We start from the raw sequence: 26,597 nt of genomic DNA, 5'->3' as shown, positions 1-26,597 counted from the left end.
CACTGTCAAATCCACGCGCGTGCCCGCCAGACGTGCCCCTTGGGGGAGGGGGGGGGGGCACCCCGGCAGAAGCGCGCTCCCGTCTCCAGCACCTCGAGCAGCAGCGACCTCAGGTGGACACAAACAGAATGAAGACTTTCCCTGAAGTCCAGACGGCCCGGCTGGATTCATACAGAACCTGGACCTTCTGGCATAAAACGGACATTTCAGGTTTGAAGATTTAAAATCACCGCTGTATTATTCAGTTTACACATCTTTTCTTCATGGAATATTTGATTTTATCATCTTTACTTTGACACAACAAAAACCTCTGAAGCAGCAGCAGCCTGTGAAGTAATGCTGATCAATAATCAATAATAAAGATGAGGACCAGTCTGAGTTTTAGCCAATCAAAGCACTTTATTGCACTGTATAGTGTGACGGTGAGCCAATAGCAGGCTCTTATAAAAGTGTCATTTAATCTTTTTATCATGTGTACAAAACAAGTCACACACACCTGTACCGTACAAAATCAACACTATTTACATACAATATACACACACACGCACACACACACTCACACTCACACATCATGCAGTCTCTTCCCCATCCAGCCCTGAACACACAGACGAGTCCTGTTTCTGTTGGGACCTTCTTATCAAACATCCTCCCCACACAACACAACACAAACACGCACAGACAGACACACAACACACACACAGGGACTTCAACATGGCCACTACGCTGCTACCAGCAAACCCAAACTGCTCAGGAACAAGCCGAACACCTCTGATATGCATAAAGATAATTTTTCTCTTCTGATAAAAAACAAGAGACAAAATGAACCGGAGGAGAAACTTTGTCCACAGGATGTAAACGAACACATAAAGCTTTCTGTGAAACCTGCAGTCAGTCTGAGGTTCATTCATTCTCACCACTAACCTTTAATATAGTTATTCATCTTAAATCTCATAAATCCTTTCTAGTTAGTGCACACAAAGCGGTTGCTCTTCACCGGAGAAGTTAGAAGGTTAATCTGAATGAATCTTCATCTTAAATGTAATCTAAAGGTTCTTCCTCAGTCATCACTCACATTATTCTTTGATTTAAATTCTCTAAACTGAAGATTTGCAGACTTATAAATTAGAATTAAAATAAAGTAAAAATAAAACTAATCAAAACGATAAAAATAAATGTATTAATGAGTCGGCTGTGTAATTTCTAATCATTCTGATAAAATTTTACTGTATCAACAAAAATTAATTCATCATAATGATTCATGTATGAATGTATCATACTAAAAATAAAAAGAAAATGGCGGTGGAGAGCGGCCTGGTGGGCGTTACCGTCTAAACTCTGCCGCCGTGTTTTCTGATTGGCTGCGTGAAAACGTCACGTCCCCTCTGATGGACGACGGGAATCACAGCGGAGTGTTCCCTGTAAATAGTGATAATATTCTTTATCTATGTACACACAGTGCATTTCTTTGGATGAAACTGAATTAACACTCTGCTGTGGTTTAACACAATATTTCTCTCTGTTTTATTTTATCGGCTCAAGTCGAGATTTCCATCTTTGTATTTGTAAACCTGTAAAAAAAAAAATCTACACGAGGATCTGAAGTTAAGTTTTGCATCTGAAAACTAAATAAAAGTGATGAATGTTTCCTGGGTCACATTTACAAGAAATGTAAAGTCCCGAATGAACCTAAAATTCATGTGAAGGACCAGGATTCAAACCCAGAACCTCCCTGTCAGTAAACACTGAGCCACTGTGCCGCCCAAAACCACTTCTTTGTCCACGTCACATAGAAATGAAATATTTTAGTTCACCAACTTCACCAAGAGCGTTTTGTTGGAACTTTAATTCAAACTCCAGGATAAGAAATGAATATCTGATTCGTTTCGAAGATCTTCGTTCTGCACTTTTTGTTTTGTTGAGATGAAATTCACTTTTTTAAAATAAAAACGAAAGTCTTTCTTCAGCTTCTATTTCTCAGATTCTTTTACAGGTTTACAAAGTTCATATAATATTTTTCAAAACAAAAAACAAGAAGCTGCATCAAATAGTCTGATTTTAGTTTTTTTGGACCATTTTTCTGGTTTCAATAATAAAAAGAAATCGTGTTTTTTTTGTCTAAATGTTTAAAATCAGTTGAATTCAAAGGTGAAATGTTGCAGACAGATTGACACACACACACACACACACACACACACACACACACACACACGGGTGGAGAGCGCTGCGTTCAGGGGCTTCTAAACCTCGTCGTGTTTTCGATTCCTCTCCATATAGATTATTATGTCTATGTACAATATTTATATTTTTACAGAAATCTGGCTGCCCCTGTTCTAACGGAAATAATACCACAAATCCGGGCGTTTCTGATTAGACCATTGAAGCGTGATGTCACATGACACAGTCTCTAGTGTTTGTCTCTACGTTGACCTCCTACGACTGACGGGCGGAGCTGCCGCCGCGTGCACAGTGTTTCCCCTAAGGCCTTCTACAGTGACGAGCTCCTGTAACGGTCACGAGAACAAGCGGGGGGCGGGAAAATGGTCCTATCACCACTGAGCAATCAACCAATCAACCAATCAACCGGCACAACACGACTTTAAAGAAGACAGACGACTTTAGACTTCACCATATGCAGGTTCAAAAATACAGTACATCTTGATTTGGGGAAATAAATGAACAACAACGGCGATATGCACGGCATACAAACGCATGCTCGCTCTCTCCCTCTCTCTCTCTGCAACACACACACACACACACCAACAGACACACACATTCAGGCTACATGTTGTAGGCCACGTAGATGGGGTCCAGCTGGTCTTGTAAGAAGCCGTCGCGGAGGTGCATGCGCTGTTTCTCGCCACGCGAGTTGATGGGGATGACGCCGATGTCCGTCACCACGACCACGCCCACGATCAGGTAGTGCTCCTCCAGCACCGCCTTGGTCACCATGGGAACCAGGTCAAGGGCTTCCTGCTCGGAGCCCTCCAGCTCCACCACCACCACCAGGAGGTTGGTCCAGGGGAAGACGGCGCTGTGGAGGACACACAGGAAGCTCGTCACCGCAGCGCTGAGACTCCGCCCACCAGGAGGTATCTGACACATCTGCAAACATCTGGATGTTCAGCCACCTACCACTCCATGATGCTCTTGTGCGCTCGTATGACCGAGGTCTCGATGTCGATGGGGTGATACCTCATCCCCCGCAGCTCCATGGCCTCTTCCAGGGCGCCGACCACGAACAGAGCGTCATGTCTCTCTGCTCACAGGAAGAACACACTGTTGTCGCCGCAGCAGAGAGAACGAGTTGGAGAAACAAAAACAGGCAGAGAGGGAAGCTGGACGAACCTCCATTGGCGTCGGTGAGCTCGGTGCGGCGGAGGAAGCCCAGGTATCCGGTCCGGGCCCAGACCGTCTGGGTGTCTCCGAAGCTCAGTCTGGAGTTGAAGTGGTCGGACTGGAGGACCTCCTCGCCGTAGCCGCTGTAGTAGCCGCTGCCATTATGAGCGCTGTGAACCCAGATCTGCAGGAAGAGCAACGAGTCTGAGAAACCTGCACCTGAATGCACCACGGATACAGCAGCATGTCTCATAACTTTATTTATAGAAACCGTGTTGGTTTAAATTTATGTATTTATGTATTTATGTATAAACATAACTATACTTTTACAAACTACTTTATATTAACATTAATGTATATAAACTCAGACACATCAAGGAATAACAAAAAGGAGACAGAGGAAAGAAAGCTTGTGTGCGGACCTCTCCGAGGTGAGAGTCTCCCAGCGGCCCTTTGGTCTCCGGGTTGGCGATAATGATTCGAACTCCGGGCAGAATCTGAAAGGAAAACACACCAAAAGACGAATATTTACATGTAAATGAAACAGAAGTCCGTTCTGAGTCACTTCAGCCCAAAAACCACCAAAAACAGACGCAGCTGTTTAACCGAAGAGTTGGATCACGAAGCTCTCAGAGGACGGATGTCTTCTTTCTTCGTCCTCCCACATCCAGTGAGTCAAAGAAAACAGATAGCTGATTTCTGACCGGCTCTGAAACGTGATGTCCTTCCTTTGTGTGTCTGCGTGGGGGAAGGAGAGGGGGAGGAGGAGGAGGAGAAGGAGAAGGAGGAGGAGGAGGAGGAGAAGAAGAAGGAGGAGGAGGAGGAGGAGAGGAGAAGAGGGGGAGGAGGAGGAGAAGAAGGAGAAGAAGGAGGAGAAGAAGGAGGAGCAGAGGGGGAGGAGAAGAAGGAGAAGAAGGAGGAGGAGGAGGAGAAGAAGGAGGAGCAGAGGGGGAGGAGAAGAGGGGGAGGAGGAGGAGAAAGGATCTTTGCCGCAGCTTCATCTTCAGTCTTTTGTTAGAGTTTGTTGGACTCAAACAGGCGGCATCAAACAAGTCACTGTTCCACCGCATCATGGGCTGTCACCATGGTTACAGAAGACCGTAACCATGGAAACACTGGATGTTAAGCATCCCGACAAAATGCAACTTTTTGCTTCTCGTCCATTTCCTGTTGGACTAAAAGTCCAAACATTTTGACACTTCCTGCTCTTCGATGGTTTTCCCGCCGCTGTGATCGTTGGCTGACTTCCTGTTCTGACTGGGAGCTGACTGAATTCTTGTCCTGGACGTCTCGTCTCCGCCTTCAGGCTGAATCTCTGGTTTACGATTGCTGCCGTCGTTTCTCACCGCAAGCTTCAGTTGCTAAGAGATCACTAATGAAGAGCAGCCGCAGATTAAAAAGGACAGAAAAGGACGATTTGACACTTTTTTCTTCCTGCTTCTTCTAGATTGATGAAATGATCCATAAATACAGAGAAAGGTGAACTGAGAATGTGATTTGAAATGATATTAAAGTCACAGCTTTCTGAGCAGCAGCTCGGTGATGAAACGTGCTGTGACGTGTCCACAGTCAGACTCAGCACGGACTTCAACCTGCCGCCCGGTTTGACTCACCGACTGTGGGAGGACTCAGAAATAGCTCCGGACTCTTCCTGTCACTCACTTTGTTGTTTCTGCTGACGGCTGAACTGTGTGTGGGTCCATGTTGTGCGTCACAGCGAGTTTTATTTAAAGGACTGTCGTAAAAATGAAAGTTTCTTCTTTGTTCTGTTTGTTCTAGCAAGAGAAAAACAAAGTTTTAGCCCGTTCAGGTCTTGAGCTCTCACCTTGCCGGACTCCATCAGCGGCAGACTGTGAGGAGAACCTCTCTCCACCAGCCGAACCCTGAGGACACACAAAAGTGGAGACGTCAGACTGTTTCTGCGGCGGAGATGAGGGAGGAGGGGAGTCACGGCGTGTTACCTGTCGTGGCGAAGCGCTCTCATGTCCACGTACACGGTGGTGGGGTCCGGTCCTGAAGTGCCCTGCAGCCAATCACAGCACAGACACAGTGAACACACGACCAAAGACCTTTCATTTCAACTGGAGACTGGAGAAAAACGTTTACTGAGTGAATAAATTCAGGGAGAAGGAGGGACATTTTCCCATAGGCTTCAACACAACCAGTCCACATCCACATGCAGCTCCTATGTGTTGCCTCCAGGTACCCTCGGCTGTCCTAACTCGATAAAAACCTCGATAAAAACTCTGAATCTGTGAATCCAGCGAGCAAACATCTCGAGCAGCGACAGACTCCCTCAGACGTTGTGTTGTGTTGTGTTGTGTTTGTGTACCTGCAGGCAGATTGCCAGGTTGACTCTGCAGCCGAAGGCCGTGCTGACGGAGCGTGGGTGGAGGCCGAGGTCTTTGAACAGTTTGGAGAACGAATGTGTGAGCGACATCCTGGGCCTCTCCTCCGCCACCACCACACAGGCCCGGACCCGGGACAGATCCAGACCCCGAGCCTGGACCACGACAAAACGCAGCAACGGTTCGCACAAGCAGAGAAAAAGAAATGTGTGTTAGAGTTAAAAGAAAAAGGTCCAACACGTCTCCATCTGAGCCTTCAGTTACTGTGGAGACCAAAAGACAGATAACCACCAAAATTAACTCAGCAACCAATCAGACGTGGCCTCGGGGCCAAGACACGGAGTTCATTACACAGTCAGACAGAGTCTATTACACCTGATGCATTTTGGGAAAGTGACAGGAAACATGAGACAGACGCTGGTGAGATGTTTTCAGAGGGCCTGAGTCTGTGTGGAGTCTCCAGAGACATCCTGTTTGGTTCTTTGGTCTCGCCCAGAGTGAGCTGGGATTGGCTCCAGAACCTCCCGTGATCCGGAGACAGATCAGAGGTAGAAGATGGATGGATGAATGAATGAATGTGAGGTGAGGCGTTAAAACTTGGATGTTGAACGTCCTGCTCTGTTCTACGCAAAACCAGACGACAGAAGCTCCTCCCTCAGATTGTTGATCCTGGCTGTTAAACACAAACTGGTTCTTTGGGTAAAGACTCAAAGTTATCCTGAAGTTTATCGAGATTAAATGTGTCGCTGACAGATGTGTGCAGCAAACGGAGCGAGAAAGTCCTCAGCAGGAGGTCACTTCAGATTTGAGTGTATGAAAGCCGGTGTCGGTGCCGTCGTGGCGTGCTGACCTTGAGTGCCTCGGTCTGCAGGCCCAGCCCTTTGGTGCACAGCTCCATGACGCTGTAGGAGCAGAAGGTGTCTCGCACCCTCAGCTGGCTGACGGCCAGCAGCCACAGCGCCGGGTTGGACTCCAGCTCCACCGGAGGGATCAGGATGGACTGGTGGCCCGAATACACACTGTGGACGACACAGACACACACTCCTGACATTCACAACACATTGGGTGTGTGTGCAGCCAAAACATCCCACAGTTAAGGACATATTTAGCCGTCACACCCACTCAGGACACCGTCAGAGGATGGACGGAGGCCAAAAACTGATCAGAAGCAATAAAATGAACATTCATCCTTTACATAAGAGCTCCGTATTGAGAGAGTCTCATACTGGAGGTGATTTGCAGCCTGTTTTATTTAGACCACGCTCTGCAGCCGAAGCAGCTGCCAAGTTCTCAATTGATGAGCAGAGAATTTCAAAGGAACCAGACCTGAGATCTGGAGCTGAGGATTTAAGTGTTAAGGACGATCCAGCTCCAGAGAGACACAGATAAACATCCCAGCAGTGAATCTGGTGATTAAAGGAGGCGAGGCGACATCGTGACATTCGTCACAACCTCAGTGGAACATTTCCTGAACAGACTTGTAAAGAAAACATCGTGGATCAGTTCAGACCTTTGATATCTGTCACTGCCTTCTCCTCCACCGCTCATCCCAGAAGAGGAGGACTCGCAGTAAACTTCCTTCAAATCAGGCGACGCATTTAAAGGTTGCACTGACCTGCAGAGACACCAGAGGACGAAGCCGAGGCCGCAGTATGGATCCAGACAGATGGCCACCTCCCTGGACGGGTACAGCTCACACTGCAGCTTCACCGAACGGCAGAAGGCTCCAACGGCATTATGGGACATCTGGGAGGTGGGAATAAAGAGAGAGACAAACAGGGAACAGGACGGAGGTTTGGACAGTTAATACACACACTGTCAGCTGTCTGTGTTGTTGAGAACTGAATTTCCCCGAGGGAGGGGGTGAGCAGTGAGGAGATGGAATAAGGAGGGGGGGGGGGGGTCGGGGCAGCAGGACCACGAGGATTAACACCAAGCTCACCTGAACTCCGGCCAACATGCCGGTCGTCGACACGCTGAAGTCCAGATAGGCGAGTCCATCAGGGTTGGTGGGCTTATAGAGAGCTGGAGGCTTCTTCTTTGGCAGGTCATCTGGTCCACACACACACACACACACACACACACACACACACACACACACGTCTATTCAGCTACATTCATTTAAATTCCTTCTTCAACTCTGAGATCAGAAACATACAGGACTGATCCAGAGACTGTGACAGCTAGGCCTCTGAATGAGACACTCTGATTGGCTGTGACATCACCAAGCGGAGCCAATAGAAGCATCCGATGGAGAGACGTGACTATCAAAGATGGAGGAATAGAATTGATGGATAAACACGCAGAAGTCAATTAGCAGGTCGAAGAGTTTAAGTCGGCACACAGCAGATGCATCACAAAGACGTGAGATAACTATGTTGTGTTAATACAAATCAACGCACAATGACACGCATCCTGATATCCCCTCAGTGGGTGTTCACACTATAAACAAACTATCAGGTGGCAAATTTAGCTTCAGTTTAAGTTTTGTGCTGAAAATTTGACGTGAGGTTGAGAGTTGTGTTGCGACATGTTGTCATCATGCTCGGGTGAGAGTGTGTGTCTGTTTGTGCGTCGGTGGAGCTACAGTACCGGTGTCCAGGACTGGGGGCCAGTTCCTGATGTCCACGGTGGCCATGGCCTCCTTGGAGCGCAGCAGCTTACAGATGACGGCCGTCGTCATCACACAGGCCGAGTGGCTGACCTGCAGGGACGACAATGCTCGGATTAAACCTGCCTTTAGCCTGAGAGGTCAAAGGTCAAAGGTCAGAGGAGGACAAAGCCCCCACCTCAACGATCATCTTGACGGTGGGCAGTGTCGTGGAGATGTTCTGGGGGTGGGGGGGCCGCACCGTGATGGGGACGCAGCCGGCGTACAGGCAGCCGTAGAAGGCAGCGATCAGGTCTATACCTGCAGTAACACAGAGGTGAGTGTTCGATTCCGCCAAGTCTCTGTGCAGCATCATCATCATCATCATCATCATCATCAGACCTGGGGGGTACACCAGGGCCACGTGGTCTCCTTCCTGCAGACCTCCTCTCTCCATCAGCAGCGCCGCCACTCGCTCCGCTCTCTTGTGAAGCTGCAGGCAGGTGAGTGAGCTGGACACCGCCCCCTGGGGGAGGGAGGGGGAGGAGTCAACACCCACCAAAGATGCACGACGACGACAAACAGCAACACTGAGACTATGTTCAAGGAAACGTAAACATGTCAAATGCTGGAAAAAGAATTTTGGCTGATTCTGAAACAGAAAAACGCTCCGTCGTCTAATAAAAGTGATCCTGACGGTGCGTCAAACTAAAAGCTTCTCTTTTCTTTGTTTTTATGTCAATTCATTCAACACATCTGTCAAATCTACAGCTGAAGTCACTGAGCACAACTCGTGAGTGTTGGATAATGTTGAATTATGAAACATGAAATAATATTTGTGTAAAATCATAAAATCTCGTATTTCTTGGCTTTTATTCTGAAGGTGTCTGTGTGTGTGTGGTCACCCGGGAGCTGAGCAGAGTGTACAGGACGTGATCTGGTGTGGTCTGGGCCCGCCACTGCAAAACCTCGGACAGGAACAGGAACTGAAAGACAGCGTCATCGTCGTCAGGGTCGTCATGGAGATAGACAGGAAGTGTGCGAGTGTGTGTGTGTGCGTTCGTCACCTGGTCGTTGTCGTCAGTCTGACCTAAATCTCTTCCGCTGGCCTGAGCGATCCTCTTCCCTGACACCAGATTCCCCACCATCACAGAGGCAGGTCCGATCTCTGCAGCGCACACACACACACACACAGAGTGAGCTGCACACAGTGAGTGTCCGCAGTAACCCCGCCCCCACTTGCTCTGAGTGACGCCCACCTGGCTGTTTCTGCCGCGGTTTGGGCAGGTTGGTGACGCAGGTGTGGGGGCACATGAGGACGTTGCAGGGGTGCAGCCCCCCCTCCAGGTACAGCTGCTTGATCTCCGACAGGTGGATCCCCCCCAGCGGCGTCTTGGGCAGCGTGTTGGCCGGGACCAGAGCCAGGCAGAACACGCCCACGCCGTGGATGCTGTCGATGGCCTGGGCGGGGACACAGAGGAAAAGATGTGTGTAGGATTGTAGAAGATTGTGTAGTGTTGTGTACTGACCAACTCTCCTCCTCCTCATCATCGTCATCCTCAGACCGACCTGCAGGACGCGGCTCATCCACTGGAAGCTGTCCTCCTCCGTGGAGTCAGGCCGCTGCTCGGCCACGACCACGATCCTCTCGTCTCTGAGGACGGTCACCGAGAACACGGCGATCCTGCAGGGACAGAAAGAGTGTCACCACAACAACCGGCGAAACAGGAAATAAGCATCAGGTGAATCAATGACATTTACAGAACCGGATTCAGACCGTCAGTGCACACATCACAAACGCCCGGAGCCAATCATGTCCATTTGTGGGCGGGGCTAAATGGACCTCACAGGACAGAGAACCACAGTTAGCGTTAGCACTGTTAGCCAACAAGCTAACAACCAACACAAACAAAGTAAAGATGCTAATTCTATTTCCCCCAAAATGGCCGACAGCCAAATAGCTCATTTATTGTTGGTGGGTGGGGCTTAAGGCTTCAACCAGGAAACAGGAAGTCAGAGTAGATATGAGTCGAGCTACAGTTTGCCTTTTTTTCCCCACTTATTTTATTTAAAAATGATCGCAGCGGAGGAATTTAGAGGATTTTGTTGAAGCTTTTAAAAGCTCCTGGAAAGCAGACGTCATCAGAAACTGTCAGGCCAAAGATGGATGTCATCTTTGGTGGCCATGGACGCAATTAAACTTCACTCTATTATTGTTTCTGGATTCGTCCGCTATCGCTCTACTTTATTAGATTTATAAGGTGCGGGGCTTATTGCTCATTCATCAGACTGACAGTAAATCGTCCCAGGATCCGACGTTGACGTTAAAAGCTGTTACACCCACCTGCCCCTGTAGACAAACTTCATCGGCTCCACCGCCAGCGCCGTGGCAACAATGTCGTCAGCGTTGTGCCTCCGCCCGCTCACCATAATGAGCCCGTCCATCTTGCCGGTGATGAAGACGAGGCCGCCGGGGCCGATGAAGCCCAGCAGGCCGGTCCGCACGAAGGCGTACTCGCTGATCAGCCCTCCGCTGGAGCTCACCGGGTAAACCTGCAACACACACACAGGCGTTCAACTGCAGAGTCACCATGGCAACCAGAGCTGCAGATAGCAGATCAGATATAACAGTATTTTTAACCGTGTGGATAATGTCACTCTGCTGCTCTTAATAAAGTGGAGGCGATGTGATGGACAGGCGGCTGCTGCAGAGGAATTCAGCGGCTGCTTTTTTTGAGATGCAGCACAAAAAGATGACATTTATTACAAAGGTTCATCCCGGAGAGAAGGCCACAGATCATTACTGAGCCTTTTTCTGAGCGTCACAACAAAAGGGCAGCCTGGTTTAAACACGGCGACTAAAATAGAGGCTTTTAATTTGGAAACTCCCAGTTGGTGCTGCAGTTTGAACCGGGTTCCGCTGATGGAGGATAAAGAGCCTCCATCAGAGGAAAGATGTCTGTCTCACCTCAAAGGTGTTCTTGGTCATGCCGGTGAGGCCGTAGTAGGAAGTTCCTGTGGCGACGGAGCAGACGCAGAGCTCGCCGATCTCGTCCGTCTGACAGAGCTGAGGGACGCCCTCCGGCTTCACCACACACACCAGACCTGAGAGACAACGGAGGGAAACAGCATCAACAATCGCCTTAAAGCAGGTAAACAGAACAGCTGTTTATTCTCTGTCCACTGTGACTCAGATCCAGTTTCATTTTTTTAATCTGATGCTCTTTCAGAGGAAAAGCTGAAGGAGACGTTGGTTTAATCCTGCTGTACTCCGGTCGCTGCAGAGGCCGCAGGTCCTGCAGTGTCTGAAAGCTCCGAGCTGTTTGAGGAGCTGAGGTTTGATCAAATCAAAATCAAATAAGACCGGACCAGACTCTTTACGGAGCTGTTTAAGAGCAAACACACACAACAGCAGCAAGGAAAAACTTCCTTTAACAGGCAGAACTGAGCTCAGGGGGAGAAGGGGGGGGGGGGGGGGGGGGGAGGGAGAGAGAGAGAGGGAGAGAGGGGGAGGGGGGGGAGAGGGGGGGGGGGGGGGGGGGGGGGGAGAGAGAGAAGGAGAGAGAGAGAGAGAGGGAGAGGGGGGGGGGGGAGGGAGAGAGAGAGAGAGGGGGAGAGAGAGGAGGAGAGACGATGACATGAAGAAAGCATTCGCTCTAAATGCGCTCCAGTAAATATTAGAAGAGGTCACAGCAGGAGGGAGCAGGAGTGTAATGATAACTGAAGGGAACTGATGGAGCAGAGATGATTCGGCACCTGAAGGACGGGGACAGGAGGAGACAGGAGGAGACAGGAGGAGAGACAGACAGGAGGAGAGAGGATGGGAAGAGAGAGAGAGGACAGGAGGAGACAGGAGGAGAGAGGACAGGAAGAAAGGGAAACAGAAGGGACAAAGCACAGACTACGGAAAGAGACAAAGTTAGGACCGGTCAGGGCGGAACGCAGCGGATCCTGTTTACACTCCATCAGAGCGAACGGCTAAACCGCATCATTCATTTAGTCGACAACAGACACACACAGTTGTGTTACCTCCTGGTGTGACGGTGCCGACGTCCTGCACGGTGAGCACAGAGAGACGCTCCTCAGTGTCCACTCTGACGACGCCATAACTCAGACCCTGCATGGACAGGACGCCCCGACCTGGAGGCTGGCTGCTGTCCTCCACCGGCCTGGACGCACACACAGGGCAGTGATGCACAAACACAACAACATCCTTCTAACACAAAGCTACGTTGCAGGTCGACAAATGAGTTACAGTGTGTCAGTCACTGTTTTGATTAAATCAGATATTCTTATTTAGAGCCGTTAGCTGGAAGGTTCTGGGTTTGAATCCCTGGTGATTGTTATCAGCGGCTGATTGCTTGTGTGTCAGAAATGTTTGTGTGCTCACTAGAGGTCTGGAGAGTAACACAAATGCACTGGGCTTGCACTGCAGTGTGTGTGTTTGTGTGTGTTTACAGGTTGGACTCTCTCTGGATGTGTCTGCAGAGTTGATGTGTGTATAAACCTGTTTGCATATTTGTGTGCACGCGTTTACATAAACTGTGTGTGTAAAGTAGGTCTGAGTTTGTGTACAGTGTGTGTGTGTGTTTGTTTACCTTCTGATGGCCACGGTGAGGGCTTCAGGTGAGCTGGCGCAGGGACAGATGACCTCGGCTCTGAGGCCTTTGGTCTGAAAGACGTTGAGGAAGGCGTCGCAGGAGGAGATGGACCCTGACAGACACACAAACACACAAACACACAACACAATCACACACTGCTTTCAGTGAGGTGTCGAGCTTCTTTTCAACAAACTTTCAGGCATTGCGACTTGGTGATGCATTCAAGGACCGCCGACATTTAAGATGTTACAGCTGCTAAGGGAAAAAAAAAAAAAAATGTGGAGGAGACCAGATGTGCTGTTCAATGAACTGAATACAAAACACGCTGCAGCTGTTTCCATGGTAACAAAACTCCTTTCATTAGGAGGACGACTGAATTAAACTCCTCAAAATGTTTTACGTCATTCTTCGGGCCGTTTAGGCGGGTAAAGGTCCAGTAAGTACCTTAAAACCAGCTGTCTGGACTTCTGGCACTTTGTGATGTCACAAAAAGGCAGTAGCATAAATATGGTTTTTATTTGCTTCAAGGCTTTGTGACTATTCTCGTTAAAGTCCATCAGTTAAATGAAGGTTAAATGCAGTTACTTTTACGTGGTGAAGGAGACAGGAAGTAGGGTGGGACCGGAGGATGGCAGCTTCAGTGGGAGCTTTAAAGCTCCATCCTGACACTTCATCTTCCTGGTTTCTACTGTTTCATTTGGGTTGAAAAGCATTTACTGTGTCAAATGCACTCTATTCCTGCGGAGTGACCCAGTTTCCAGACTCCCAAGAGACTCCATCCACTACACATCCATTACAGCCTTACAGGGGTTTGATCCGTCGGCCACCAGAAGCATTCGCAGCGAGCTCAGGTTGATGTCCTTCTGGTCTTTGTGGGCCACCAGAGCCCAGTGCATGTCCCTGGACTTGACGCAGGCCACCTTGGCTGCAGGGACACACACAGACAGGATGATAAAAGGAAATGAGCATTTAATCTGACGGGCAGCTGGATGGAGAGATGAGCGACAGGTGGACTGTGGACTGACCTTTATATTGGCAGACTTTCTGGATCCACGACAGAGGGTTGACCTTCATCAGGGAATATGGCACGCTGATCACGTGCATCATGTTCATCACACTCTGCACACACACGCAGACACAAAGAACCACATTAAGGCTTTTTTCTTTCCTCCCACATTTGTCTGTTTTCTTATGAATTTGTGATTTTTAAAAATGTCATTTAAATTTTTCAAGAAAAGCTGAACAAAAAGAGTTCCTGTCATGTGTTTGGGTCGCTCTAGAGCTGATGTGAAGTTTCTATCTGTATCTGATCAGGAGTTCTGCTCATTCTTTGGAGCCGTAATGATGATCTGTCACACACGACAGATTCTGATTCTGCAGTTTAAGGAGGAAAAACAAGCTGTCACAGAGAAATAACGCTGAAAAGACGAGGTGATGTTTGGAAGCAGCTACACTTCATGTCCAAAGCCAACAATCCCACATTGAAGACCTGACAGTCGTCACAGTTTTACTGGAAAGTCCAAACTGATCATCATTGTTTCCCTCCCTCAGGAAATGAGGGCGGCGCCCTCTGCAGGCGGGGTCTTACCGTCAGGATGCCGTGCCACAGGCCCACGTCCTTTTTGAAGTCAAGAACGTTGACGATGGTCTCGGCTGCAGACAGAGAGGAAGACGACAGGCGTAAATTATTCACTGTGACCTCCACACTGAGCTGCGTGTGTGTGTCTGTGTGTGTTACCCTCGGTGTAACTGCAGGACTGCGTCAGAGCCTGGCAGTGTGTGAGCAGGGCGATCCTCGTCACTGTGACTCCCAGCACGCTGCCGTCCTTACAGGTCTTATACTGAGAGGGAAACATCATCATCTTCAGACAGAGCGGGAACTAAACGTCACATTTAAACCGGACAATCCCTGTTACTGTGCGCTGACCTCTATATACGCAGTGTCGTTGTTTGCATCCTTGATGTGAGGGAACCAATCTCTGGGAGGTTTGGAAAGGTGTTTGGACTCAGTTACAAACCACAGCAGCTTAGGCCAACCTGGGGGGTGGGGGGTGAGAGGGACACAGACAAGGGGCAAAAAGATGAGAGGTGGGGGTGGAATTGAGTTTCAGATTCTTTCCTCTGTTGAACTTAGAAACATCAAAACCTCTTTGATGTTTTCACATTTCATTCGACGCTGTTCGAGGGTTCAACTTTGACCTCATTATGTGGAAAGCCCCGCCCCTCCCCCACAGAGAGAGACCATGAGGTGTTCAGGGTCCGGCCGTGATTGATGGTCTCTGCTCTCACCTTTGAACTGTGGGATCTCTCCTGTTGCGCTCTTGGGCAGACCCTTATGGCAGGCATCGCTGGTCAGCGCCACGGTAACGCCACAGCTGCCCAACAGGAATCCAATCTGCTGGCTGCCGGCGTCCTATTGGACGACACGGACAGAAGACAGACAGGAGGACGTCAGAAAACCAGAACAGTTGGAAATTTTTACCTCTAAAGCCTCAGTTAATTAAAATATATTAGAAAGTGTGTGTTGTTGCATCATAAATGTTGTGCTGCTGCAAAAACAACTTACAGATGAAATTCTCCAGATCAAGGGAGAAGTTGGGACATCTTCCCATAGACTTCAATACAATCTGACTTATGACTAGTCAGTCACATGATTAGTCAACTTATGTTGACTAATTTTCAGGATAACAACAACAATAATAATATTCTGGACTGAATAAATGCAGTCACTTGCTGTTTTCTTCAGTTAACTGCAGTTGTGACGTTTGTCAGGAGGGAAAAAGACACAACTCAGAACAGAAACACCACACAGACACACACAGACACACACAGAGACGCAGGTGTTAGTAACACAGGTGATGTTTGCTGCACTGCTGCGTACTGCCTCTACAGGAAACAGACATTTTATGGAAAATCCTGCAGCACCGATGCAGGAACGAGGAGAAGAGATGGGGTGGGGTTCAGGGGTGACTGCTTCTGTGTGTGCGTGCGTAACCGTGACGACCCCACGCTGGTGAAATGGCTGACATGACACGACGGAACACAAACGTGACATAAAAACCTCCAGACGGTTTTCTTTGCTGCTGTCTGACCGCCGTGCAGCACAAACATGAAGACGGTACCTTGCGACTCAGCGGCACCTCGATGGGGACGGGGACGACCTCCGCCAGCAGACAGCCGTAGAAGGCCACCATGAAGGCCACGGGGTCGTTGTTGGGAAACACCAGCGCGACCTGCAGGATGTGACAGATCAGTCTGAGCATTTTATACAGAAAAACAGCTTTTACAAACAAAAGAGCAACAGAGAACCAGGAGAAGGAGGAGGAGCAGGAGGAAGAGGAGGAGGAAAGGGAGGGGGAGGAAGAGGAGGAGGAGGAGGAGCAGGAGGAAGAGGAGGAGGAGGAGGAGGAGGAGGAGGAAGAGGAGGAGGAGGAAGAGGAGGAGGAAAGGGAGGGGGAGGAAGAGGAGGAGGAGGAGGAGGAGGAAGAGGAGGAAGAGGAGGAGGAAGAGGAGGAAGAGGAGGAGGAAGAGGAGGAGGAAAGGGAGGGGGAGGAAGAGGAGGAGGAGGAGGAGGAGGAAGAGGAGGAAGAGGAGGAGGAGGAGGAGGAAGAGGAGGAGGAGGAAGAGGAGGAGGAAAGGGAGGGGGAGGAAGAGGAAGAGGAGGAGGAGGAGGAGGAAGAGGAGGAGGAGCAGGAGGAAGAGGAGGAGGAGGAGGAGGAAGAAGAGGAGGAGGAGGAGGAGGAAGAGGAGGAGGAAGAAGAGGAGGAGGAGGAGGAGGAAGAGGAGGAAGAGGAGGAGGAGGAAGAGGAGGAGGAAGAGGAGGAGGAAGAAGAGGAGGAGGAGGAGGAGGAAGAGGAGGAGGAGGAGCGTGACTCACCCGGTCCCCCGGTCGCACCATGGGCTCCTGCTTGCTGCCCAGTTTGTGCAGGATGTTGTAGGCCAGTTTGATGCTGCGGGACCAAAGCTTCCCTGCAGGGGAAGGACACAGGAGACAAGGGTGTGAGGAAGGGAAGGAGACCGAGGTCGCCTCCATTTGTTTCGTCATGGATGAGGGTGAAAGGTCGTTGTCGTGGCGGTTACCGTATGTGAGCACGTAGAGCGGCTTCCCCGCCGTGTCCAGGCTGGTCAGGCAGGGGGCTTTGGGGGAGATGGTGCCCCAGCGTTGGAGCGCCGCCTCCAGAGACGGCGGCCAGTTGGTGACCACACCCAGCGCCTCGCCTCGCACCGGCATCATCTCCGCCCCCTCCGGCCGAGGCTGGTTGGGGTCCGGCTGCTGGACTGGAAGTGAACAGACAGACGATCACAGCCGTAATCACACTGAAGGTTAATTCGTCTGTCTTGAACGCTGACGGACCACCTGGACGGCTGAATCCTTTAAGACGGTCTGAACCGCCACATCAACACAAACCACACATGTAATGAATCCAAACCGGGCCAGAGAGACAGCTCTCTATAGTTTCTGAAGACAACAAGAAACACACCAAAAAGACGAGGACAAAGATAGAAAACGCAGCCAGATGGCGAAAGCTGAGCAAACAGCCGACTGCAGAGACCTCTGAGCTGCACATTCTCACGACAGAGACCAGAACCAGGCTGGAACTCATCTGGTCTCCATCATCTGGTCCACGAAAATATCCCTACTCTAAGACACTCACACGAGCAAGTAATGTGGGCCAGACAGCACTAGGTCCAGACGGGCTGAAGGTCAGAAGGTTTAAAGGTCTGAAAGTCTGAAGGTCTGAAGGTCTGAAGGTCCAGACGGTCTGAAGGTCTAAAGGTCTAAAGGTCTGAAAGTCTGAAGGTCTGAAGGTCCAGACGGTCTGAAGGTCTGAAGGTCTAAAGGTCTGAAGGTCCAGACGGTCTGAAGGTCTGAAGGTCCAGACAGTCTGAAGGTCAGAAGGTCTGAAGTTCCAGACAGTCTGAAGGTCTGAAGGTCTGAAGGTCCAGACGGTCTGAAGGTCAGAAGGTTTAAAGGTCTGAAAGTCTGAAGGTCTGAAGTTCCAGACGGTCTGAAGGTCTGAAGGTCTAAAGGTCTGAAGGTCCAGACGGTCTGAAGGTCAGAAGGTCTGAAGTTCCAGACGGTCTGAAGGTCTGAAGGTCTGAAGTTCCAGACGGTCTGAAGGTCCAGACGGTCTGAAGGTCAGAAGGTCTAAAGGTCTGAAAGTCTGAAGGTCTGAAGGTCTAAAGGTCTGAAAGTCTGAAAGTCTGAAGGTCTGAAGGTCCAGACGGTCTGAAGGTCTGAAGGTCTAAAGGTCTGAAGGTCCAGACAGTCTGAAGGTCAGAAGGTCTGAAGTTCCAGACGGTCTGAAGGTCTGAAGGTCTGAAGGTCCAGACGGTCTGAAGGTCAGAAGGTTTAAAGGTCTGAAAGTCTGAAGGTCTGAAGTTCCAGACGGTCTGAAGGTCTGAAGGTCTAAAGGTCTGAAGGTCTAAAGGTCTGAAGGTCCAGACGGTCTGAAGGTCAGAAGGTCTGAAGTTCCAGACGGTCTGAAGGTCTGAAGGTCTGAAGTTCCAGACGGTCTGAAGGTCCAGACGGTCTGAAGGTCCAGACGGTCTGAAGGTCAGAAGGTCTAAAGGTCTGAAAGTCTGAAGGTCTGAAGGTCTAAAGGTCTGAAAGTCTGAAAGTCTGAAGGTCTGAAGGTCCAGACGGTCTGAAGGTCTGAAGGTCTGAAACGGTTTCTAACCTTCTAGAAGTTCGTCGAAGTCGTCAACGAAGAACTCTCGTAGTGGAGGTCTGCGGGGCTGCTTCAACGTGTTGACCAGCTGCTGGATCTTCGCCGACACGCGACTGCTGACCGGGACACCTGGGAAAAAAAAAAACAGATCAATAATCTGCAGCTTTCAGGGTGACCTGTGTGTCCAGCAGAGCTTCAGTGTGGTGGTCCACTTTGAGTCCACTTCCTGATTAGGGAGTTTCTATTTCCATCAGACGCCTCAGCTGGGAGCGGGCTAAAGGCATGATGAGGTGGCAGCGGCGGCCGTAAGTCTCACCGTCACCCGTCTCCATACGTTCAGCGTTGCCATACTTCTGCGTGTTCCTGGCAATAGTTCCCATGTTGGCCATGTGGTGGCGCTCCGTGTGGGAGTGGGAGGAGTCTGACGAGTAGCCCATCACATCCGGGGGAGTCGAGTGATTCTCTGAAGGGAATCAATAAAAACACACTTTATGTCCAAATTCCTCAAAAACAATCAGTTCAGATGAAGATAGAAACTTCAGATCAACACACGAGAGGAAACATTCTCTTATTTTCTGAGTCTTCACTGAGTCACAGAAAATCAGCTGATGATGTGGTGACATTAATTCAGAGTTTATGATCCCGGTCCACCTGGATTTAGACTCCTGTGTTTGACCTACCGTCGGACTCCAGCGGCGGAGGCCACAGCATGTCAGACCCAAACTCGCAGGATCGTCGCAGAGATCCTCCGTTCTCTGCGACACTGAGTGCCCCCTTCCTCTTCAGGGACAGGTGTCCGATACCTGAGCGCACACAGACAGGTGTGTGACACAGTGAGGAGTTTCTTTCTGTATGTGAACATCCTGTTTCTCAGTGAAGGTGAATCGGAGCGCCGTCTCACCGTGGTGCGACTGAGACAGGTGGCTCTGCGTGTGGTGCGACTGGCCCAGGTGGGTGTGCGCCAGGTGTGTGTGCGCCAGGTGTGATATGTGTGTGTGTGCCAGCGAGTCGGCCAGCCGTCCGGCGTTGCCGCTGCCTCCGCTCTGCGTTGACGAGGACGAGGAGGAGGTGGAGCCCAGGTGGGCGGGGCCTAACTGGGACGGGCGGCTCATCCAGTGCTCCATGCCCGACATGTCGTCGCCTGGCCCCGCCTCCTCCTCTGAGCCCGACGACGAGTCTGAGCACAGGGGGGACAGGCCTGGTGAGAGTCAGTAACCGCCATTATTCACACAACAGCAAGGTTCAACACTTTTAACACAACAACATTACAACAGCTTAGCTCTATGCTAAGCTAAGCTAACCAGCTGCTGCCTGTTTAGACTGCAGAATTGTGAGTGTGCACCTTTAACACAGCAGCAGATCAAATTTAATCCTGAGAAGGTTTTTAAAACTGTTATGTTGAAAAAGTTACACCGTAACTAAAGCTGCAGTAACAATCAACTAAAGCAACACAAACCTCACTGGAGCTTTAAAGGTCGTACTGTGAACATTTGGATGACAGTTTGTGGCCCGTGACGTGTAAAAACAAAAAGGTGACGGCTGTTTGGACAGATCATACGTTCCCCAAACGACTTGAAAAATAGACGTAGTAAATCTGGGGGTCCAACACTAGAAATAACAAACTCAACTGAAATTTAAAGGGGCCCTTCAAAATAAAACGTCAGTAATTAGTCAGCTAATATGGGACCAGTTTAGGTCACCGGCTCAGAAGAATGAGGACACCAAGTGAACATCAAACCAACACAAGCCTTCCATTTAAATAACACAACAGGCAGACAACCTCCTGCGCTCCTGTTGACGGGGGTCAAGAATTTCCTTAGAGGTTAAAAGGTGAACTACCGGCAAACAAAGTTATCACATTTCCTTCATTAAAATTCCATCAGCATCTAAACGATGTTATCAACTCGGATTATATTCAATCTAATGAGCACACATCTGAGCGAAAGGTCAAACGAAGGCTCTGCGGCCGCCTTGTTTTTATCTGGAAATCTGAAAGTGGGTTTGCACGTCTGGCAGCTTTTAGCAGAAGTTTCTCCGCCTGAGGAGACGAGATGAGGTGCTACGACATAATCCGGTCTGGGCACGAGGCGGCGGCCCAGTTTAGTGTAACCCAGTTCAGTCGGCGGGGAAATCATAAAGACTGAGGATTTTCTCATCCTGTTCAGTGTCAGAATGAGGAGGGTGCTGATTGGTTGTGTACTGATGAGGTCAGCTGAGTGTGTCGTCACCTGGAGGCGTGTACGCGTCCATGGAGGTCTGCACCACCAGCGAACGCCTCTTGGAGGGCATCGGGACGGCGACCTTCCTCTCCACGTGTCGGGCCAGCACCGCCTGCACGGCCTCAGTGTGGACATCTGAGAGAGAGAGATTAATTCATGCTAACACAGAAAACCACTTTTTTCTGGTTGATCCGACCGAATTTCTGTCTGGATTTTGTTGGATGAAGCAGAATTGAAGGAACTAAATGTGAGTTTGTGGAGCAGGATGCAGTCCGGCTTCAGTGACACCAACAAAGTATGCGTCCAGTCGGACTTCAATGGAGAGTCAGCTGACAGAGAAATAACTCAGTAAGACCCTGTCTGCTGTTTACTGAGTCTTTTCCACATTAGAAATGTCCTCCATGTCCTAAAAAACAACCAGACATTTGTTCGATATGTCGTTGAATTGTGTATTCTCTGAGGAATCTGTGGTTTTTATCACACGTCTCATTGGTGTTGTGTTTCCATCAGCCAATGTGTGATTTTTAACAAGAGACACAATCCAAATAAAGGCGAGCGTGTCATTCCCAGTTTGCATGTTCTCCCCGTGTGTGTGTTTCAGCTTCCACAATCAAAAGAAACACACATCGGATTCATTGCTGTCTCTAAATTGTGCGTCAGTGTGTTTATGTCCAGTCTGCGTACCTGATCTGTAGCGCTCGTCTCTCGTCCCGGAGGTTCTCCGCCGGTGGAAACGGGCCGCGGACGGAGGGCCGAGCGGGGCCCGATGAGACATGGGCCCCTCCATTCCTACAGAGGTGAGCAGACAAGCCAGCGGACAGACACACACATACACAACACATACACATATATGTACACACACGTTTGACAAAAGCAGTAGATAGAACGCATAAAAGGAAAAAAAAACAAACATGGAGATGATTTGATTCGACAGAAAAATATCATTTTTCTGACTTAAAATAAAACAAGAATAAAAACAACTCAAAATGAAATCATAATAAAGTGGAATCTCTGAACGAACATCCCTCAGCATCTCGTCATCTGCTACGGCTGAAGCTACACCCCCGTGGAAAGTGACCAGGATACACCGCACTGCTGATGGATGTGTGTGTCTGTCTGTGTGTGCTACAGCACGTTCAGATACAGATACAGAGGAGCAGGCCCAAGCTGAGCTCGAGGGAGTCTTAACCTACATTCACTAATGGCGGCGGCTGAAGGTTGAATCGATAGAGGAGAGTTCAGTATCATCGCTCGACTAGTGAAGTGGGAATACTGTGTGTTATGATATATGTGTGTGTGTGTGTGTGTGTGTGGAGGGGGGCCGGTCAGAGGCTGCTAAATTACCTCCAGCATGTGGAACATATGCCCTGATCAGCTTGGACCTCTTCTTCTCATAACCCTTCTGAGTGATGTCCCCTGCAAACAGATAGAGATAAATAGAGAGTGAGAGAGCCAGCGATGGCGGCGTGGGCCGTGTTCGCTTGTCCAGCTGATTGGCAGCGTTTTTGCGTCGCGCACTGGTGGGACGGCCTTTTGGTTTGAACCACCCGACCTCTTCTGTCTCTCCCAGTCTTTTAATGTCTCTGTCTTGATTGTTAATTAAAGGATGAAGAATGTAACTAAAAGTAAGAATGGGATGAATAAGAATGGGGGGAAAAAAAAAAAAAAAAGCAACGCCAACCAGCTGATTGATCCACACATGAAGAGACTTTCAAGGTCATTAATTACTGGAGTGCTCAGTTTGTCCGGGACTATTTTAGGCAGTGGATTAATCCACATTTGGCGTGAGGGAGCGTGACCAGCAGCAGGGTGGAGTATGTGTGATTTCAACAAAAATGGCTGCACAGATCAGATTTTAAAGGTCCCCCTGTACACTAAATCTAAATATCCATTTCTATTGTTGGGGTCTATTTTAAGCAGCGGATTAATCTACATTTGGCGCTGAGGGAGTGTTCCTGTTATGTATATGTTGGCTGGAAAAGATCAGGTTTTAAAGGTCAGTGTCTGTGTCTCATAAAGGGAAATACTGTGTGAATCATCACTTCACATTCAGCTCTTCTCTGGACCTTTTATTATTCTTATTTTTATTATATTTGTCCATTAAGTTCTGAAAAAGACACAAAACTTGAGTTTATCTGTTCATCTCCAGCGACTCATCAATTATCTTTAACCTGACTGGAACTTTTCTTTCTTTTTTTTTTTTTAAATAAAGCTCCACCTCCATGTGGTCTCTGATTGTGGATCAGTTCTAGGTTCAACAGTCCTAGTGTCAAACTGAACCTTAAAAAAAAAAATCATTGTGATGTCACAATAAAGGAGTCAACGCCCTCAGCCAAGCCCCGCCCACTCAGACACACCATTCAACCTTCTCTTCCAACATTTTCTCAGTCACTTTGTAGCTCCAAGAAAAGAGAACATGGATAACCAAAATATGGCGTCCAGTGACTTTACCTCCCAAAAGCACAGATATCGGAGGTCAGTGAGACACTGCAGCGTTGATGATGTCACAAACGGCTTATCCAATCCCAGTCATCTGTTAAGGCAACAACCGGCTCAGGCCCTGCAGAGTGCCGTGGTTACTGCTGATGTTGCTAAAGCTAAATATTTGCTGTGACTGACGGCCCTCCACATGAACACCAAGTCAGCGTGGTCCAGCCGCAGTGGAGAGCCTCGTTACATCCCTGAAGGAGGTTTTCATCGCCATGGAAACCACATTTCCCCCTTTTTCACCACCACTTGTCAATCAGAAGCCCCGCAGCGGGCTAATGTGAACTAATACCCCCTTCTTTGCCCTGTTAAGTGCTGTTAACCTGGTTTGCCCCACTTTGTTATTAGCTGATTCTTATTTGTGATCGCCATGGCAACGTTTCACTCGCCAACAACGGGGGAAACTAATCCTTTCAAAGAAAGCTGGCGACTACACATCTTTACTAACAAGGAAACACAATATACAAATAGCACAAAAGATGTGTAGTTTCTGCAAACAGCACATTTGTTGGAAACTATTTTCAGCAGCGGATTGATCCACACTTGGAGCCGCAGCGCCACGACGGACTACAGGTTTTAAAGGTCCACATTGAGCGTTAAAACCAGCACTCTGCACCTCTGGGACTTTGTGATGTCACAACAAAGCAGCCACTGCTTCCAGCCAATCAGGAACATAAATTGAGGATTATTGGACCTTTAAATAAACTAAATTCTGGAGCTATTCGGAATGAAATAATAATCGGCTTTATTTTCAAGCTAATTTGTTGTTTCTTATTTTGTTTCAGTTGTGTGTCTATAAATACAAAAATTCTGACACTCTTTTGAGGCCGGACTGGAACAGAACAGGGAAACATCTCTTTGGTCAGACTCACAAACAATAAATTTGCAGCGAAGAGTCTGGATGACAGATCGAGTTCACAAATCTCAGAGCTCCTCTGAGTAAACTCTGTTCCCAATTTATTTCCCTCTGACATTTCTTCCAAAGCTGAACCTGCTGGGACTCTGTTGTTTGCAAATGAGGTTTATTTTAAAAAACTGCTCTGTGTATCCGTGTAACAGTCCGACAGAAAACAGATCCGTCAGAGGCTCCGCTCCAGGTCAGCGTCCAGATTCATTAACCATTTCAGATCCCCTTTAAAACTTTTCTGTATGTTTCCTTAAAAAAATGTCAAAATTGTCACCAACTCTTCACAGATTCAGCCAATTCCATCTCAGTTCAGACTCAGTTCACTGTAACAGGTGACAAAAGGTCAGAAAGCCAGAACTAACGACAAACACTCTGAATGTTTCCTTCTCCACAGAAAACTTCCTCTCATGTGTTTGGGTCCTTTGTCTTTATCTGATCAGCAGTTCTGCTCATCAATGATGAAAAATCAGCTCTTTATTCTGTCAACACAGTAAACTCACAAACATACAGGACTGATCCACAGACTCTGATTGGCTGTGACATCACCCAGCGGAGCCAATAGGAGCCTCCGACGTAGAGACGTGACTCTGCAGGTCACTATCAAAGATGGAGGATGAGAATGGACGGATAAACACACAGAAGGAGTCAGAGAGTCGGACTGATCCAGATCAGCTGATTCTGTTTAAGGAGGAAAACAAACCGTCACAGAGAAACGAGGCGAATACACCGACACACCACAACCATCCTGTTCAGGAAAAGCAGCAGAGCTGAAACGTCCGGAGTCACACCTAAACGCATCGTTCACTGAGCTTTGAGCCTGTTTCTCCGTCTGAAGGTGGAGAACGGCCAGAACATCTGGGTCCAATCTGTTCATCTGTGTGTGTTAAAACTGAGCGAGGCCTTTTCTCAGATCAACCGCAGCATTACTACATTCTTCACACACACACACACACACACACTCGGTCTGTGGGGAGACGCCATCTTCCACTCGAAGCGCAGCAGAGCAGGGAGGGAGTTGCCTAGCAACAGTTCTCCTGGAGAAGGCCTGAGACAGCCATCTTGGATTTGGAGCATCTGATGTGAGACGTGAGCTAAAGATACCTGCCAGGAGAGAGACAGAGTGTGTGTTCCTCCGTCTCCTCACTCATGTCTCTCAGCGGAGAGCGGACTGATAGCTAACCTGTGATGATGTCATCATCATGTCTCTGCTGCTTTAGCTTTTCCTCCTCATCGCCATTCTGCTCCACAGAGCAGCCAGGGCGACTGCAGTCAGACTGTGTTGAAGTCTATGGGAAAATGTCCCTCCTCCTCCCTGATTTATCAGCTCAATAAATGTTTTCCTGTCGAGTTCGTGGCCTCAGTCTCGAGTTTCAAATCCTACAAACCTTCCGGTTTCATGAAAGACGAGCTGACGGGTACGTCACCTTCTAATATATCAGTTAAACACTGAATATAAAGTCTGTTTCCAAAGAAAAAAACCACATCTATATACACAGATCAGCCACAACTTTATGTCCACAGATAACCCGCCTGGTTGCCATGGATACCCGTCGGTGGGTGGGATCTATGAGGGAGCAGGTGAACTTTTAGTCCTGAATTTGAATTTGGGCCCGCAGCCAAAAACTATAAAGATCTCATGAGCTTCAGACCTGGACCAGGGCGGGACAGAGGAAGGTGGTCCGAACCACCAAACCCATCTCAGCACCACCCACCCACCCACACACGCACGCGCACGCGCACGCACGAACACACACACACACACACGACTCCAGCATGCATCATGTTATGAGACCTTGGGCTGTCACACTCACATGCAGGGACCCGTGTGGACTCGACCACGCATGTGTCCACACCAGAGCCAGGAGAGAGACACACACACACACACACACACACACACACACACACACACACACACACACACACGTCCACTGCGGCAGAGATCCAGAGCGCCGTCGTGGTTCAGTGGGTTAAGATGGCACCACCAAACGAAGCAGAGTTCGATCATTTTCACTACAAATTTACATTAAATCTACTTTTTAAACAACTGCAGATTCTCATTTCAACGACCTGCTAATTGATTAATCGACTGCAGCACTTTTATCAATAATTAAAAACAGCCCTGTTTATCCCCTTAAAGCTGATAACAGATGGTGAACTGTGATTAACTGCTCAGACTATTAGAATCACGTCATGATCAATAGTTGATAAATCGCATGTTGTCGTCTCAGAAACGGCAATTTGTGGAGTAAATGTTGTGTTTTTGCCATTTGAGTGACAGCAACTGTTTATCAGTTAGCAGATTAGAGCAGCAGTGACACCTCAGTGTGTTCCCACCCCTCACTGCCATCTAATTAAGAGGTTAAACACACACACACACTGAAGGAGTTTCACACTCACATTTTGGACAGAAAGTGTTATTTTCAACACAAAACTGTTT

The 26,597-nt window shown here is 48.8% G+C and overlaps 1 protein-coding gene across 4 annotated transcripts in view; it reads right to left on the bottom strand.

Moving 5' to 3' along the window:
• Window positions 1-381: 381 nt before the first annotated feature.
• Window positions 382-26,597, bottom strand: part of LOC115060682 (disco-interacting protein 2 homolog C-like) — a 30,654-nt gene continuing 4,438 nt past the window's right edge. Inside the window, exons 2-38 of one of the 4 annotated variants that reach the window (XM_029528699.1) lie at window positions 22,111-22,182; window positions 21,451-21,555; window positions 20,776-20,901; window positions 19,449-19,745; window positions 19,228-19,350; window positions 18,864-19,010; window positions 18,557-18,676; window positions 16,956-17,153; window positions 16,753-16,844; window positions 15,998-16,108; window positions 15,165-15,288; window positions 14,803-14,912; window positions 14,614-14,716; window positions 14,464-14,528; window positions 13,901-13,994; window positions 13,681-13,800; window positions 12,873-12,987; window positions 12,304-12,443; window positions 11,243-11,379; window positions 10,619-10,827; window positions 9,844-9,958; window positions 9,534-9,735; window positions 9,342-9,442; window positions 9,180-9,260; window positions 8,677-8,800; window positions 8,474-8,595; window positions 8,277-8,388; window positions 7,627-7,736; window positions 7,300-7,430; window positions 6,535-6,703; window positions 5,669-5,839; window positions 5,298-5,359; window positions 5,162-5,219; window positions 3,759-3,833; window positions 3,346-3,520; window positions 3,133-3,256; window positions 382-3,031 (exon numbers count right to left, since the gene is read on the bottom strand). In XM_029528699.1, the coding sequence (XP_029384559.1) occupies window positions 2,779-3,031; window positions 3,133-3,256; window positions 3,346-3,520; window positions 3,759-3,833; window positions 5,162-5,219; window positions 5,298-5,359; window positions 5,669-5,839; window positions 6,535-6,703; window positions 7,300-7,430; window positions 7,627-7,736; window positions 8,277-8,388; window positions 8,474-8,595; window positions 8,677-8,800; window positions 9,180-9,260; window positions 9,342-9,442; window positions 9,534-9,735; window positions 9,844-9,958; window positions 10,619-10,827; window positions 11,243-11,379; window positions 12,304-12,443; window positions 12,873-12,987; window positions 13,681-13,800; window positions 13,901-13,994; window positions 14,464-14,528; window positions 14,614-14,716; window positions 14,803-14,912; window positions 15,165-15,288; window positions 15,998-16,108; window positions 16,753-16,844; window positions 16,956-17,153; window positions 18,557-18,676; window positions 18,864-19,010; window positions 19,228-19,350; window positions 19,449-19,745; window positions 20,776-20,901; window positions 21,451-21,555; window positions 22,111-22,182 (4,793 nt within the window). In that variant the 3' untranslated portion in view covers window positions 382-2,778. Of the gene's footprint in view, window positions 3,032-3,132; window positions 3,257-3,345; window positions 3,521-3,758; window positions 3,834-5,161; window positions 5,220-5,297; window positions 5,360-5,638; window positions 5,840-6,534; window positions 6,704-7,299; window positions 7,431-7,626; window positions 7,737-8,276; window positions 8,389-8,473; window positions 8,596-8,676; window positions 8,801-9,179; window positions 9,261-9,332; window positions 9,443-9,533; window positions 9,736-9,843; window positions 9,959-10,618; window positions 10,828-11,242; window positions 11,380-12,303; window positions 12,444-12,872; window positions 12,988-13,680; window positions 13,801-13,900; window positions 13,995-14,463; window positions 14,529-14,613; window positions 14,717-14,802; window positions 14,913-15,164; window positions 15,289-15,997; window positions 16,109-16,752; window positions 16,845-16,955; window positions 17,154-18,556; window positions 18,677-18,863; window positions 19,013-19,227; window positions 19,359-19,448; window positions 19,746-20,775; window positions 20,902-21,450; window positions 21,556-22,110; window positions 22,183-26,597 lie in introns of all 4 variants that reach the window. The other 3 variants (XM_029528701.1, XM_029528702.1, XM_029528703.1) reach the window with 3 other exon arrangements.

This window comes from Echeneis naucrates, chromosome 20, assembly GCF_900963305.1.
Source record: "Echeneis naucrates chromosome 20, fEcheNa1.1, whole genome shotgun sequence".
NCBI classification, from domain to species: domain Eukaryota; kingdom Metazoa; phylum Chordata; class Actinopteri; order Carangiformes; family Echeneidae; genus Echeneis; species Echeneis naucrates.
Note: the sequence above shows the minus strand (reverse complement) of the source record. Positions and strands in the feature narration are given on the sequence as shown.